Source organism: Dryobates pubescens, chromosome 2 (genome assembly GCF_014839835.1).
Source record: "Dryobates pubescens isolate bDryPub1 chromosome 2, bDryPub1.pri, whole genome shotgun sequence".
Lineage (NCBI taxonomy): Eukaryota > Metazoa > Chordata > Aves > Piciformes > Picidae > Dryobates > Dryobates pubescens.
In genome coordinates, this window is record NC_071613.1 from 18,302,185 (window position 1) to 18,319,077 (window position 16,893).

A 16,893-nucleotide genomic window follows, 5' to 3' on the forward strand; every position below is an offset into this window, starting at 1 on the left:
CTCAAAGAGGACTCTGAGGCTACTGAAATAAGGTTCTTTAAGATCAAGTGCTGGTTTGGTTTTTCTGCTTACGGAAATTCCCCCTTTCCTTCTGGTACAGACGACCAAGCAGAGGCTCACTTCAGTGACACACCTGCTGTTTTATCTAAGAGGCACTTGTATTTTTTCACTTTCTGTACAGAGAAAGACAATGTGGAACAATTTCAGCAACTCACCATGATCTGTTAGTTTTTTTGAAGCACCAACATCAGCTATTTCTCCCATTAGGGATCAGAAAAACAACACAATGATCTGCACAATGAACTGAACTTTCTGTCCTAAGTTCAGTGAGGCCAGCTGTCACTGAATTCTACTGCTCTCTCTTGTCTACAACAGACTGCTACACATGGAGGCCTGTATGAAAATCCAGGTGCCATAAACATTTAACAACAAGGATGTACAAGGTAGGGGTACAACCCACTATTGTGTCAGTTCAATTATTTTTGTTTCTTCCTGTCCTGTGAATGTAGGCTGCCTACCCTCTTCTTCTGGAACATGCCTTCCTGTGCACGAGCTGTGCTGCTGGTTATAGCTTTTATCAAAGCCCTAGCAGTGACTCTTTTTAGCTACAGGCCTGGTATGATCTGTTTGAGGGGGATTTGCTCCTCATTGCAAGATGCTCCAAACAGAAACATCTTTTGCACTGAAGAGCTATTATCAAAGACATGTCAGCAGCATGAGTTGCTTATCTAAGGTCATTGAGGGCAGATCAGAGCTAAGTTCTTCAGATGGACAGTGCACTACTGGTCTTTAAGACGGTACTGTTTTCCTACTAATAGCTGTTCTTTTGAGTTCTCTGACCTGAATTAACTGCAGCAGGAAGGTATCTAGGAAAGTAGTTCAATGAATTTGTAAAACACTCTCCAGCTGTCTCAGCAGCAGCTGTGGTTCTATCAGCCAGGACAAAGGTTACAGAATTTTTAGTCTCAAACTCCAGGGTATGAGACAGGGCCTGTGAGGTGACTGAACAATTAGATGCATTACTGGGAAGCTCCTGCCTTCCTTTGAAACACGGTGGGTTAGCTTCAAGGAGAGACAGGACATGAGCTTACATGGATCTTCAAAGTTTTCTGCAAAAGCAGTTCTTATGGTCTAATTAAGCTGGTTACACCTTAAAGGAGCCAGTTCAGCAGCTGTGCAGTCAGTAGCATGCACTGTCAGACTCTGTCACATTTTTTAGTTTCCATTTCTAGTAGCTCCTTGAAAACTTTAATTATTTTTCTTCCTGAAATGTTTTTCCTCCCACCAAGATGGCCTAGATCAGTACTGCATGAACAGCTTTCCTCCTGAGTGATGGTACTGACGAGCTATCACAGGACAGGGTAACACTTGGGGCAAAGCATTATAGTACTGGCTTTTTTTTTTTGGGGGGGGGGGGGGGGGGAAAGGCATGACTAAGATGAGGAATATCCTATATGTGTATTAATACACTTAAGAAACATTAGACCTTATAAGCTTAGTATAAAAATTTTACTTTCCATCGTTACTGTTGCCTCTCTGGAAACAAGAAGGGCTATGAAGATGTTCAGGGGCTAGAACATCTCTCTTAGGAAGAAAGGCTAAAGGACTTGGGGCATTTTAGCCTATAGAAGACTGGGGGCAGGGGTATGTGTGTGTCTGATCAGTGCTCATAAATACTTCAATGGTGAGTGTCAGGAGGATGAGTCCAAGCTTTTTTCAGTGGTGCCCAGTAACAGGACAAGAGGTTATGGGCACGATCTTGAACATAGAAAGTTCCATCTAAACATGAGGAGGAACTTTTTTCCATTGAGGGTGGCAGAGTACTCGAACAGGCTGCCCAGAGAGGTGGTGAAGTCTCCACCTCTGGAGTCATTCCAAGCCCACCTGGATGCTGTTCTATGCAACCTACTCTGGCAGGGAGGTTGGACTAGATGATCTTCAGAGATCCTTTCCAACCCCTATCATTCTGTGATTCTGTATGTGAATAGGCTAGCTCATACTTTGCAACAGGGACAAGATACTTGGAGCAGAATACAAACCTGACTTTTCCAAGCAGGTGAGGTGATTTGGAAGCAGGAACATTCAGGACTACCTGTAAGGTTCTGAAAAACCCAGTGATCACTATTACAAAGCTGAGGAGTTATCTCCTAGCAGGAGAGAGATTGGTATCCTAACGTTATGCTCACACAGAGAATCTTGCAGCTTACTAGTTATTCATAAATCTTTCGGTGGTGTACACTAATAAGACAAGGAACAGCAGGTTCAAGCTTGAATTAGAAGATTTCACCTCAACATGAAGAGAAACTGCTTTACAGTGAGGGTGATGGAGCACAGGAACAGACTGCCTAAAGAGATTGTAAAGTATCATTCTCTGGAGACTTTCAAAACCCACCTGGATGCATTCCCTTCCAACCTCTAATGCACTGTGATAAATGGCTGAATTGGAGTGTTCCCCAGAGCTAACTTTTATTTCCACTTGGAAATCCTATTTTGATCGAAAATTTCAACTGATCTGTGCAATACCTGGAAATCTCTGCCAAAGCAGTGCCAAAGCACTGTGCACATGCAGATGGACCTTGCAGTGCATGCTGTAAAGCTGACTTGTGCTGTTCAGCAAGGCTGCTGCACCCAGCTGACTCTGTTCACACCAGGCTTGCTGCATGCATGCACACTGCCAGCACACCTGCCACTACTGTTGCTGCAACTTCCTGCCCAGCTATCTGCAACACTGTGTTCCAAGACCTTTGGTGTGAGAAATCACCAGCACTTACTTTCTCCACAGAGCTGAATTTGGGTCTTCAGCTGTTCTGTATCACAGGAGAATCGAGCAGACCTGCCCAGCTCTTCATCATACTTCCGTTCACTCACAAAATGCTGCAAAACCAGACAAGTTCACAGCGATTTGCATTCTGAGCAGAACACCCTCTATGGGTGGTACAGAAACCAAACAATGCTTATCTTAAGGTCACTTTAAGGCTCAGCAAAATCTTGGCCCTGACCTGTACACAGGATCTCTATGCAGAACCAAGTGTTTTCCCATGCTTGCCAAATTAGGTCTCCCAGGTCAGAGATGGGTAGATCACTCCCACACTTGGGGACTGTTTCATCAGAGAATCTGAAGTTACCAGGTTTGCTTGTTAACTGAGTCTGACAAACTCAGTAAAACTCCCCACTGCTTCACCTAGGAGTGGATACTTACTTCTCTGATTGCATCTGTACATTGCTCAGAGAATCCATAAGGCTTTAAGAACATATGCTTTCCCCATGGGAAGCTACTCACCCTTTGGCCCTTAGCAGGAATGATCAGCTTAGGCATGTTAACATGACAGCTCATTTATACCCACAGCTAAAGTACCCAAGCAGAAGTGAATGCCTGACCTTAATTTCAGCCCTGAGTTCAGACAGTTGTGCTTCAGCCATCTGACTGGCCAGGTCTGTCAGTCTCTTCAGCTCCTCAGCTTTCTTCTGCCGAGCAGTCAGGATTTCCACTGCCAAATACCAGTAGTCAATAATTTATGCTAGGAAGGGAAATTGCTCTACTTTGTTAGTCTTTGGGCATCAGCAATGTATCACATGTGAGACGAGCACATGCATCTCAGCCCCCCAACTTTGGCTGGACTTCCAGTACTGCTTGCCCAGGTTAAGTCAATCTGCACACTAAACTTAACTGCCTGATACTGTGGAAGACCTGGAAAGGGGCTGGCTGTCAGAAAATCAGTTAAAGCAAGCCTTTGCAATTTAGACAAAAAGGGGAAGTGGCATGTTGTTCGGAATTTTATGGGGCTTTGATTGTTAAGCACAAAATCAGGAAGCTTTCCATGGAGCCATGGAAAGAAGAGTAACATTAACAGCATGTTTCTGAAGACATGCTGTATTTTATTTACAGCAGGGCCACTTCAGCATCTCTGAAAAACACTCTGTTCATATATAGTTTACATTAAAATCATCAGCATGGCAATTTGGCTTTCAAAGTATAGAAGATATAGTCACCCTTTCGGCAGCAGGGCTACAAAGGCCAACAGTCCTCATGCAAACATACTAAACATTTACTATTGCCTGTCTTATATATTTCATGTGAGGCAAGGGAGAACAGTTATGTTCCTATAGGAAAAGATTAATCATGAACCACTGACAAAGGATAGTACATTTTTGGTGGAAAATTAATGATGTGCAAACTATTAGCTACATAGTGCCTCCCTGTAAAAGCAACAACTGGTTAACTGACTGGTGGGAAAGAGAGCATCTAATTGTAAAATGAAGGCAATCATAGGCTTTTATCTAGAGCTTATGGCTACAGTCAGGGAGGCATAGTAATCAAGCAGCCATAGAAATATGAAGGAGGAAGGAAAAAAAAGTGATCAAGAAGCAGGAGGAATAAATAATTAAATCTAACTTCTTATGAACTTCTGGTTTACCTTAATATCATAATATCAGCATTTTGATGCACAACCCTTATAAGAGACAAACTATTCAGAAGCTATCTGGGAATACCAAAGATTATCTGATTGCATACACGGAGTATGAAAGATGCTGGAATGTTGCTAACCAAATTTATGTGCTGTATAATTTTCTGCCAAACCAAACAAATGTTTCTGTGACTATTCCAAAAGTTCCCTGGGTGTTTTTATTTTTTTTTTTACTTACTGGCTTCTTCTTTAACTTTATCAATTTCTGCCATTAATGACACTTCTTTGTCTACAATGCTAAAAAAGAGGAAAAAAAAGAAAGAAAACACCCACAAGTTATTCCATGCTAGAACTTCATAAAGATCAAAAGCTGTAACTACACAAACATTTCATATCTTAGTTATGGGCAGTTTAGAAATCAGTAAGACTTAAAAAAATTGGAAGCTGAAGAAACAGCTAGGCCAAGTGACTACAAAAAGAACATAATCAGTGGTAATCAGTGTGTGCTGATTGGCACAAACATCTCACTGGCCTGCCCACATGTCTGCACAGATGTGAAAGCCACTTTGATTTACCTCTTTGGCACTGCCTGGGCACAGTAGTCCTCAAAGGACTGAAGTCTGTTTGTTAATTGAGCCAGACATACCACTGCAGGTACCCCTTTAATACAGCTTACCTCTTAATGCAATATTAACAGCTTCCTTGCCCCCCCTTGTCTCCAGGACTGGGAAGAAGGTGTCATTCCACTTTTACCTTGCCTTCCCAAAAGTCTCACAAGACTCTCCTTTCACAAATCCCTGGGATGAAATCCCTGACTGTGCTTTTAAGCTGCCCAAGCACAGACTTAGCTGGTGGGTCTGCTGAATTGTTCACATTGCCAACCCAGTGGCATTGCTCAGTGACAGAACAGCACTGCAGAACGCTCTCCTGTGGACAGTGCTCTCATGTCCCCCTCAGTAGATTATTCTGTCACATTCACATCAATAAACACCAAGGTTTAGGGTTTTTTGCACAAGTGAGTGACATCAAGTAGCTGGGGGTAAATCATAAAAAGTAGGACAAACACCAGGAGCAAATACATCACATCTACAAGGGAAAAGTGGAGTTCTCAACCCTTTCAGTGAAATCATTCCTTAAACCCATGCTTTTGTACCCAGTGAAGACACAAAATGGTAAGTGAACTAGCTTCCATCAGAAGGACAGAAAACAGAAAACTCAAGAACAGAACTTCTGTCTAGAATGCCCAGAGCAGGAAAAATCTTGCAGAGTTTAGCGGGCAGCAATCAAAGACAGAAGACTTTGAAAGACCACAGAAGACTCAGAAGGACAAGAGTTGTTAACTAAAGCAAGATGAGGGAGAGGGCAGTCTGGGCAACAGATGGCAGATACACACCTGACTCAACCAGAACTTCCCCAGCTAGGATAAGTGCCATAAGTTACTTCAGATCTTCCCATACATTAACCAAGGTTATACAGAAGGTTTACAACAGAAGCTCTTGCAGAATCCTGCCCTCGAGTTTTACCAATCAACCACGCCACCTTTAGAGGAGGAGAGGCTACTTCATTTTACTCTGCCTCCCAACAGCCAATGAGAGGGGCAGAAATGGGTTGGCTGATGACAAAGTTTGCAGCAAGACAGTAAAAATGCGGAGTTAACAAGTTTTTCTATTTCATATATCATATACAAGTCTACAAATATTGTTTAGTCCTGCCAGATCAGTTTAGTGCAACCCCCACACACGAAGAAATGGAAGAGCAAGGCTTTTTAACAGTAGAACAAATCAGTTAGGAAGCTTAAAATGAAAGGCCACACTTGTTCAGTTGGCCCTCAATATTCTCCAGGCATAAGCATTAAGCTTGGGCTCCGAATAGGCAGGTGACTCCAGCTTGCTACCCTAAATAGGGATAGCTTTGCAGAATTAATCTATTTGCAATTAGCTTTTACCACTATACAGCATAATAAACTTCCTCAGCTTTTCTAGCAGGTAGCTGAAATGAGTCTTAAGTCAGTTGTTTCTACTCTCCACCCAAAAAAAGGGATTTTAATGTTTTCTTAAAATGCACATTTTCAATTTTGCTGTCTCTGTTACCAAAGTGCCTCCCTAGTGTAGCACACAGGTTATACAAACATCAGCTCTTGGATGGCAAAATATGCAAGCAACAAGCTGACTACAGTAGAGCTTACCAGAATTGTGTTTTGACCTAGCTCATTCCATCACTGCCATCTCCTTACTCCAACAACAGGTCTTTACTAAATTGCTCGGCCCCTAACACTGTCATTGATGCCAAACACAAACATTTTAGTTTATGCTAAAAACATTTTTGACAACAGCACTGTAATTTATGCCAAATAAATTGATGATAAAAGCATTTTTGATGAAAAAAAATTATGCCAAATAACCCCCACAAATAGCTACAGAATGAGAACAAGGCCATAGCAGTCCCATATTCATCATATTTTATAGTCACATCTCATCTGTTATTAGGCAGTTTTCCACTCCTAATGTTTTAGTATAGTCTCCAATGAACACTTCAGGAAATGTCTGTATGTTGCAGCAGTAGCTGCCAGGACTGATGAATTTGATGGAAAAAGGCCACCTGAGTGCTTCCCTCATAGCTACAAATGTACCTTGGGAAAACTAAGGAATAGAACACAAGAGCAAAAGCATTTGGTGGCTTTCTTAATAGGAGACCAGTTGGTGCGACAAGCCAAGCCTAATGGACTTCATAGGGCTGCACTTCTCTGAAGACAGTGCAGCTGTACCAACTCAAGCCAGTGGAGGACAGGGCCTCCCTCTCTCACCCCACAAAAGGCACATAGTAATTCTCATCTGAAAGTACACAGCCACATTTCTCAGCTTTGACATCACAAAGTACCATATTTCATGGAGTAATGGGGGAAGTTGTTTCTTTAGAATGCCACAGGCAAACGAGAGCTAGGAAATGCAGCATTGCTTCTTATGCTGCATGAGGATCAAGCAAACAGAGTAGGAATCAATTTCATTCCTTTCTAGTCAGAGAGAGCACTTCAGTGCGAAACTGATCAAGTCCTCCTCCATCAAGAGCTTGACAAAGTTATAAACAAATACAGCAGAAAAAACCCCTGGAAAACTGGATTGGGAAAAACAAAAGGATTAAAGAACAAATACAGAAATGAAAAACATGCTAACAGATACAAAGAGAAAGGACAAAAGCACTATGAAAAAAACCAACAGATCAAATCTTTTCTCTTGGTCTGGCTAAGATAGCACTGTTTTCACATGAAGCTAGGAGAGCCACTTCAGTTGCACAACGACTTAACCCAAGAGAAGTTCAGCAGGTTTCAGTGTACGTTCTGGAACAATGCCCCTATTCAGCCTCCATCGGATGATCAGGAGCAGCCCATAGTGCAAGCATTATTGACAACTTCTCAAAGCTCAGCAATGCCTCCTGGGAATGCATTTTATTCCCGCTCCCCACCATGCTTCCTTAGTGCACACTTGATATCAAAATGTTCTATCAAGCTGGCACACCCCAGAACACAGCCTGCAGCTGTTGGTGTGCTGTGGACAGTCAGATACCAAGTACCATAGGAACTTCCTGCGTAAGTTGGGGCTGCAGCAGAGCAAGGACCAGAAAGCGCTTCAGATCGAAAAACACCTCAGGGAAAACATCCTGCTAATTCTTTTCTCTCTAGTTAAGCTGCTCCTCTTGGGTCTTCAATAAATGTCATGGATCAGGGTTAAAATAATAACATACTTCTTCAGCTGAGGCTCTGGAGAGGTTATAGCCTTGTCATTTTTTTTATTACTCCCAGCACTACCATTCTGTCAGGCTTCAGCCACCCCTTCTCCTTCCCTCCAACATCAGCACTTAAATACATTCTATCTATCATTTGAGACTCCTGTGACAAACACAGCTCAGCACCACCACCTTTCTCTCTGAGTGTACCCATGCCCTAGCCATCAGTCCGTAGCATCCCCTGCTGTGGCAGTATTTGTCAGTTCTGCTGTGGTGTTCACTTTTTTTTTATGATACATTTATAACACTCACTGGAGCAAATACTGAGACTCACATCCCTCTCCTATAGACCAGGCTCAAGGACAGATCCAAATTGAGTGAGTCTTGTACTCCACGACCGATGCTGGAGTCAGAACAAGGTAATGCTACTATCTCTCATCTTGATGTCTCCCTTTGCTACACCTCTCTCTGAGAGGACCAATTCTGTTCACTTTTTGAGGATCAGGACCCTGGGTACCAACTCTAGCTATCAGCATCACCAGAGGTGAACATATGCAGCTCGGAGCATGGGATTCAGCACTCTTTGATTTAGTATCCAGACAAAATTTTGGGCTTCAGGGAGGAAACAGCAAGGCAGAAGGCATGCAAGTGGGGCAGGACACAGCCAGAGCTTGTGCTGTAGAGACACAGGAGAGACAGCAGCTCCCTAGGATTCATTTTGCCAAAGCCGTTCCAAGATGAGACTGGAAGGATCCTACTCCTGCTCAAATGGACAGCATGTGTGCCTTGTATTTACACGGGCTAGCAGAATCCACACCAGTAAGCAATGGCAAAAGAGCTGCAAACATCAAACAGCAGTGATTTGCTGGCACAGTAATGACAGGGGTAAATTATGCTGACAGCTGCCTCATTTCACAGCTTCATACTCAGAACAAATTCTGAATTTGTTCTGACATTAGTGGAAACAAATCAATCTCCCTCTAGTTTACTGTATGAAATCTAGTACTTGCAGAGGGAAAAAGAAAAGACATTTTCAGTCAGCTGCAATACCTCAAAATCCCACTAAAATGATTAAAGTTATTAGGGCCTCTTCAGAAAAGCTGCTTCAGATTGCCAGGCTGGCTGATTTATAGCTTTACTGATGAGAATCACAAAGGTTCCAGATGACCAGAATCTTCTCTTTCCTTCTGCCTCTTCTAGGCATTATGATAAACCTATTGTGCCTGAATAGATGGGGAAATAAAAAGACCAAGCCGACACGGAGGCAAATATGCTGACAACTCACAAAGGTAAGACACAGCTGCACAGCACAGTTACTGTTAGAGGGAGTAACTCAAATGAGTCCTTTCAAAACCCTGCTAAATGCCCCAAAATGCCAGTTTTCACCTTGAGATGCTTACTAAGCTTTACTCTCCCCTTTACTAGCTTTGTGCATAGTTGGAGAACAAATGCTGTGTTGGAGACAGAAAATAGTCAGCTGTGGCATTCTGAATGACTACAGCAGGGCTCTTCAGACTGAAGAGGGAAAGAGATGTTTTTCATGGGCATCTTCTGTGGTCTGGTTCAGCAAATGAGACACTGGAACACTGAGGTATAACTCAAGGTTTTTTTTCATGAGGGAGTTGGTTGGACACTACTGGAGACTGAAGCTCAGGATTCAAAATGGAAAAGAACCAAAAAAGGGCAACAAACCACCAAACAAAAAAACCCCCAACATACCATTCTCCTGTGACTGCTCAACAGGCTTTGGAAGGGACCCCAGTAGCTCCTTAAAGTTGAGCTGGTTAACAACCTAGTGAGGGATGTTGGTACTGTCACTGTCTCTGCTACATCTGAGGTCAGATTGCAAGGAAGTTCAAGGGATAGTCTTGATCTTCTCCCACGTAACCAGCAGTAGGACAAGAGGAAATGGGCTTAAAAGTGGTGCCAGGGGAGGCTTAGGTTGGATGAGAGGAAAAATATTCTTTCCTGAAAAAGCAGTCAAGCATTGGAACAGGCTGCCCAGGGAGACAGTGGAATTGCCATCCTTGGAGGTGTTTAAGAAGTATGCAGATGTGGTACTTCTAGATATAGTTTAGTGGTCATGGTAGTTGGGTTAAGGTTACACTCAATGATCTTCAAGGTCTTTTCCAACCTTAATGATTTTTTGATTCTATGAGCTCAGCACTGCTCTTTAAATATGGCCTAGATCTGTACACATTTTTCTTCTAGGATGAATGTATTTGACCCACAGGCAGAGAGAAAATACCACAGATAAGAACCCTTAAGCCAACTGTGTATTTCACAGAAGTGTCTCCCACCTCAATCCAAAAGCCAGAACTGTCCTTGACAAGCTTTCAGCACAAGAGTGAAGTGATGAGAATGTGAACATGAAGCAATCACCTGTAATGGGTGATGACAAGATTTATAGGATTACTGAACAGCCACATGATTTTGTAATTGGAGAAAGATATTTCCAAGTTTTCTTTATATTAGTAATCTCTGCAGTTGGTGCTACACTACATATTTCTCAGTGTCTCAGCAGATGACGTCCTTCCATTATTAGCTCAATGGGATTTACATGTTCGTGGTGCCTGAAGGTTGTTATTTGATCACTGTATTTGCTGTGTAACCAGCATACATCTGCTAACTGGATTACATGAATTTTCATCCTGACCACAGGCTGACAATGAGCAGATAAACAAGAGAGAAAGAATAAATCAATTTCACTGAAAACCTTCCCTCTGCAGCAAACCATCTGGTAGAAGTGAAAATGCCCCAAGGCTTTTAGTTATTCAAGTTGCTGGGCTGTGACCTGTAACTAGTGGTGTCCCCCCTGGGTCAAAACCGAGTGCAGTCTTTTTCAACACCTTCATGAATGACCTGGATGCAGGAATAGAGTGTACCCTCAGGCAGTTTGCTGATGATACCAAACTGAGAAGGGTGGCTGACACACCATCAGGCTGTGCTGCCACCCAGCACGACCTGGACAAGCTGGAGAGTTGGGCAGAGGTGAACCACATGAAGTTCAACATGGGCAAGTGTCCTGGTGGACAAGTTTACTGTGAGTCAGCAATGTGCCCCTGTGGCTAAGAAGGGCAATGGAATTCAGGGGTGTCATAAGAGTGTGGCCAGCAGGTCAAGGGAGGTTCTTCTCCTCTTCTACGCTGCCATGGTTACACCTCATTTGGAGTACTGTGTCCAGTTCTAGGCTTCCCAGTTCAAAAGTGACAGGAAGCTACTGGAGAAAGTACAATGGAATGCCACATGAATGACAAGGGGACTGGACCATCTCTCTTCAGAGGCTGGGAGACCTGGGGCTGTTTAGCCTGGAGAAGTGCAGCCTGAGAGGGGATCTCATCAATGCACATCAATATCCAAAGGGCAGAGGTCATGAGGATGGGGCTGGGTTCTTATCAATGGTGGCCAGTGACATGACAAGGAGCAGTGGGTACAAACTAGAACACAGGAGATTTCACTTGAACTTAATGAGGGCAAAGGTGCACTGGAGCAGGCTGCCCAGAGAGGTTGTGGAGTCTCCTCTGGAGACTTCAAGACCTACATGGATGCATTCCTGTGCGACCTGCTCTGGGTGATCCTGCGTTAGCACAGGGTTTGAACTAGATGATCCTGAGAGATCCCTTCCAACTCCTGCCATTCTACGACTCTAACTTTGTGTTACTCTTCATCTGCCTTCACTAATATTGTTCTCTTTAGCAGCCAGCTAGCACAGTTGGGTCTGGTAAAGCCACCACATAATTAAAGGCTTGTTTGCATTTTTCTTCTGAGATCTCTTTACAAACAATTAGAAATTTATTGCCTGGTCATAAAAACTTGTTTAAGCTGCAAACTGAAACGGAAAAGCTTTTCCTAAGGGAACACTTCTAAAATGTTATTTATTTAGCACTGAAGGCAGCATCTCAGCATTTGGCAGCTTCAGCAACTGTACAAACTGTACCATGGCTTGTTAGCATTCTGCACATTTTTACATACATCTGTAGCACATTTTTGAATACATCTGTAAAGTGTTATTTCCTGCTTGAGCCTCCCATCTGATCCGACTGCTTAGCTTTCTGCCTATGTTTACCAATTTCACATTGTTTTCACCTAAACATCCTAGCAAGGTAGAAGACTGTGATCCCTGTTGTCAGGCTGATGCTACAGGAGAGGTAACCTCATCAAAAGCACCATGGAGAGTGTTGCTACAGGTTGAGGCCTATACCTAGTGGCCACAAAGAAAGGGGAGTCTGGCTCTCTGGTCTAGCATCTGTTCAACTTTTTTTGCAGTAATTATTTCCTGCACATCCTTAATACAGATTTCTCCTTAGCATGACAACTGAGATCAGAAAGGATACATTCACTTGTCATCCACAAAAGCAGTAATCTACCTTGCTCCAAAAAGCACACGTACCTGTGTTTTACTGAGGCTGACAGAGACACCTATGAACGACTGGGAAGGGAAAGAAGAGGCTACAAAACATGAACAGGCTATGAGACAGTGTAATCCACTTTGGATTTCACCTCTGCAATCTGTCCTCACAAACTTAGTGAAAAATACTAAGGGATGAGGCAAGTATCTGCAAAAGACAGAGGGTCAGAGGGGACATTATGTATCTCATTGAAATGCACCCCAAATTTCATGGGCTGTCTTGTTCTCTGCACTAATGGAAAGCAAGGTTAATCCCAAAGTGCTGGAGGTCTGGAAAACAGAGCAAGCAACAAGCCTCTCTTCCTGCTGCTGCAGCACTGCAAGCAAGTAGCCAGCCTGAAGCCAGAGCTGTTGAATCAGGTCTTCCCAGACTGCCCTGGTAGTAGGGGTAGGGCCATGAGCTTCAATAAAAGCACTGGTCCCTGAAAAAGCAGCTGAGCTCAAGGAAACCTAAATGCTTACAGGGCCATTTTATACTTCTCTGTACCAGCAAGGTTATGGACTGCATAGTGTGAGTAATGGGCAAACAGCAGAAAAAACTGCAAGAGGATTGTAAAATCTGTACATCAGAGGCATAAGGACTACCAGAGATCAGCTGGTAGACAGACACAGATGGGGACTGCCTAGAAACACAGAGACAGCACAGGGAATCTGTCCAGTGAAAGACCAGTCCTGGCCTTTCCAGCCACCTGCCCATGCTCTAAACTACCACACAGCTAATGCTAACAGGTAGCTCTTCATCAGGTGCCATAAATGCTGGGCTATGGGCAACAGGAAACCAACACCTTCACAGTTTGCCAGGTAGCGGTCCCAGAAAGGAGATGACTGTGTTCATTCACCCAGAAGCACAACTATGCTTTTTCAAGTGACTTCTTCCCACATCCACCCACTCCTCTGCTTTGATTTGACATTAGAAAACAATAGAAGAAACAGCTTCATCTTTCCAAGACAAAGTATGTGCTTTCCAGCCGTTCCCTGAATCTATTTTAAATTGTTAGTATTGCCAAACTAGATTTTTCCAGCATTATGTCAATTCTTTTATCCAGCCTGTGCTGGAACTTTCAAGTGCTTATTGTTCACCAAAAAAAAAGTTAAAAAAAATTTGACTGTGTTGGTTTTCATGCTCTTAATAGAGCATTGGATACATCAATGTGCTCGAGCTACCAGGAGCAGAGGAAGCTGGTCTTTCTTTGGTCCAGTTCTGCATGCAGCGTAGCTAAACTTGGCCCTTACTGTTTTCTACAGATTAGTTTCCATTCATGGTTGGAAGCAGACTGCATGGGCAAGTAGCAGATGTTTCCTTTTAGTTCTCCATGTGACTGTGTGGATAATCATTATTCAGTCTCTTGGAGAAAAAGAGAACTAAGTTATAGCACATGGCTTTTAAGCTTGGCAACAAATGTCTTAAGTACACCCGAGGGAGAGGGGGCGGTGCACCTGGCTTTCCTGACCTTCCTCTGCTACTTAAGTACTACTTGGCATTCTTCTTTTCCTTACTGTACACTACTGTGACACGTGGCTATGCTTTGACAGATTTTACATGCAAGCACTAAGTCGAGCAGCTTCTGTTCACACTCACACAAAGGTATACCTGAAAACTATGCACCAAAGCTGGCTGCAATGAGGAGAAACATCGGCTCAAGCAGTACTGCTAGAAGAAGCTTCCTTGTTACAAGTGCACACAAGTCTGAGAAACAGTGCCCTCCAGCTTGCTCTGCCCAGTGCTCTCATAGCCTTGGGGAAAGCAACCTCACAGAAAGCCCTGCAAGAAGAGAGGTGACCCAAGTGCTAGATCACAGCAGCAGCACAATCCACATGAGACTGCAAGAGGCTGCTCACTGAGCAGCGCAAAATGCTCTGCCAGGTCCAGCCCATGGCATGTCCAATGCTCTGGTGTCTTCTAGCATGAAAAGCACAGTATAAAGTTGTTACCACCTGTTCTGAGCATGCAGGGTATTACTCCAATTAGCAAGAACACCTAGGAAGCTCTGTAAGGAAAAGAAAGTGAACCCACCATAGTGTTTTTAAAATAAGTATCTTTCTGGGATTGTGGTTTGGTTTTTGGTTTTTGGTTGGTTTGTAGTGGTGGTTTTTTTTTCCCCCCCTGCTTCATTAAAGAGTTCATTAGAAGCAAGCTCTGCATTTTGTTTTCCAATCATTTACAGGTTTCACAGCACACCTGCTCCACAGCATTTCTTTTGTACATTATGGGGGGTGGTATGCACTGTTTTGCCAGATAGGTGAGTTTCTAAATAGCAGTATGGTACTGACAGTGTGCTCAGGAGTAGCTTCTTTTCTTTAGTTGAGTCAAGTTGTGAAATACTGAGCCAGATGAATACATGGACTTCCATTGTAATCTAACACCCAACAACTTCTGCTGCTAAAAGGAAAAGTTCTGGTGAACCTTTCTGCTGAAGTTCTCAGGACATCTCAGGCCACATGTGCTATCCATTTATCTCTGTAATAATGGTTTCCTATACATCTGGAGGTAGGAGGAAGATTTATCTCCTTAGCACTCAGATCTTTGTTCTTCATACTTTTGGTGATTGATAAAAGCATGAAAAGATTACCAAAAAACCCCCAAGAGATGACTATTAGAAAGTCCAAAAAATTTACTGACTTTTGAAAGGCAGTTTTGATTCTGACCTTGACAGTAGAGAGAACACAACACAAAAAGGGTCTTTTATCCTACTGCCAAAGGAAGAAAAAGTAGAACAAACCCAAGAGAGACAACAGAAAGTGGTATGTGTATTTCAGCAGGAAGCCACAACGCAAGACAAAAGCTTCCAACTCCATTTAGCTTCATTAAAATCCCTTAGGTGGTGTTACAGCAACAAGCTAAGCTCTTATCCAGGTTACGCTATTGAACTTCTGCAAATATCCTCTGCAGCTCTGACCACAGACAGCACTTGGTTGCTGTTGCACATTTTTCTCTTGTACATCCCAGCCAAGGCATGTGCCACCAGCACCTGGGAGAAGGTGGCACAAAAAGCTTTGGAATCAGTGTCACGCAGGAGAGCAGATATTGTCATGGCCTTGGTTTTGGTTACTCCATAGCATTCTGGGAGCAACAGTTTATCTGAATTGCTTCATTTTCCCTTGATAGACAAGCTGACAGTGTCACAGCAAAATTCCTGTGCCCAGGGAAGATGATAAATATCCAAGGGGCTGAGTGCTCACTTAATTACCTTATTTCCTTTGTTCATTTGAAGAAAAGCCCAAATATTAGGCTTATGAGCTGCCAGAAGCAACACAGACTTCATTGAGAGTTTCACAAACACATCCTGACGTGATCCTGTCCTTGTTGCAGTGTTATGCTACATGCACAAAACTGTTTTGGGAGGCCCAAATATTCAGAGCACAGATCTCCTGTATGCTAGAGCTTCTGTCAGACTAGGCACTTTACAACATAAGGGGTTTATATGGTAGCTATGCTGAACAGAAGGCCACTCTATGATGAGCGTATACAAAATACACTAACACCACAATTATTTCTGCTATAAATTTGTTAAGGGCATATATATATGTGAAAAATCAAGAATAGCCAAAACTGTAATGGAATAAATTTAGATAAAAGGAAGAGATAAAAGAATAGTTAGAATGGTGGGACAAGAAGCAAAGATGATGGGAAATTAAGAGATGATAAATGACTGGCTGCTGAAGAAGGGAAGATCAAAGAAGAGATTTAAAGAGGAGACTTCAGAAAAACTCCAGAGAGAGGATTTTTGGTAGAGCTTTCATTTCCTCAGCTAGGCTGCCACTGAACTTGATAAAGAATTAGATCACTTAGAGGGGGGGAAAAAAACAACCAAAACCCAACAACCCCCCCAAAAAACCCCCGCAAGATTTTTCTCTAAGGACTATAGTTTTGTCTCCCTTTATGCATGTAAATATACACTTACACATTAGTTACTTCCTGGCTGGTGAGAAGATGCTTAATGGCACCACTTATTTTTCTGATGAAACCACATGTTACAAGCAAACAAGGTGTAAGTGACCAACCCCTCCCCACCAATGCCAGTGGCCTGATTAGCCCCTCTGCTCTGGGGTGGTGCTGATTTACTTACCAGCTGTGTAATTCAGCAAAAGCAGCTTTGATCTTCTTCACTGAATTATCCACTTCCTCTTTGATCATCATACGATACCTGCTTAGAGAAACAGTGCAACGCTGCAAGTCTTTTACTGATTTTTCAATGTTTGGCCCTAAAACAGAAAAACACAGAAGTTGCACATTAGTCAGAAAGCTGGGTTTGGCTTTTGTGACGCAGCAGAAATAGTCCAGCATGTTGTCTGCCCAGACTGGGATAAAATGGTTATCCTTCTGCAGTCCCTAAATCCAGCTCCTCCATAGTGCTTCTG

At 43.0% G+C, this 16,893-nt stretch overlaps 1 protein-coding gene across 1 annotated transcript in view; it reads right to left on the reverse strand.

Annotated features, from left to right (window-relative positions):
- Positions 1 to 16,893, reverse strand: part of SPATS2L (spermatogenesis associated serine rich 2 like) — a 92,233-nt gene that overhangs the window by 4,868 nt on the left and 70,472 nt on the right. Inside the window, exons 8-11 of the mRNA XM_054171349.1 lie at positions 16,602 to 16,737; positions 4,645 to 4,703; positions 3,379 to 3,488; positions 2,772 to 2,874 (exon numbers count right to left, since the gene is read on the reverse strand). Of these exons, the coding sequence (XP_054027324.1) occupies positions 2,772 to 2,874; positions 3,379 to 3,488; positions 4,645 to 4,703; positions 16,602 to 16,737 (408 nt within the window). The remainder of the gene's footprint in view (positions 1 to 2,771; positions 2,875 to 3,378; positions 3,489 to 4,644; positions 4,704 to 16,601; positions 16,738 to 16,893) is intronic.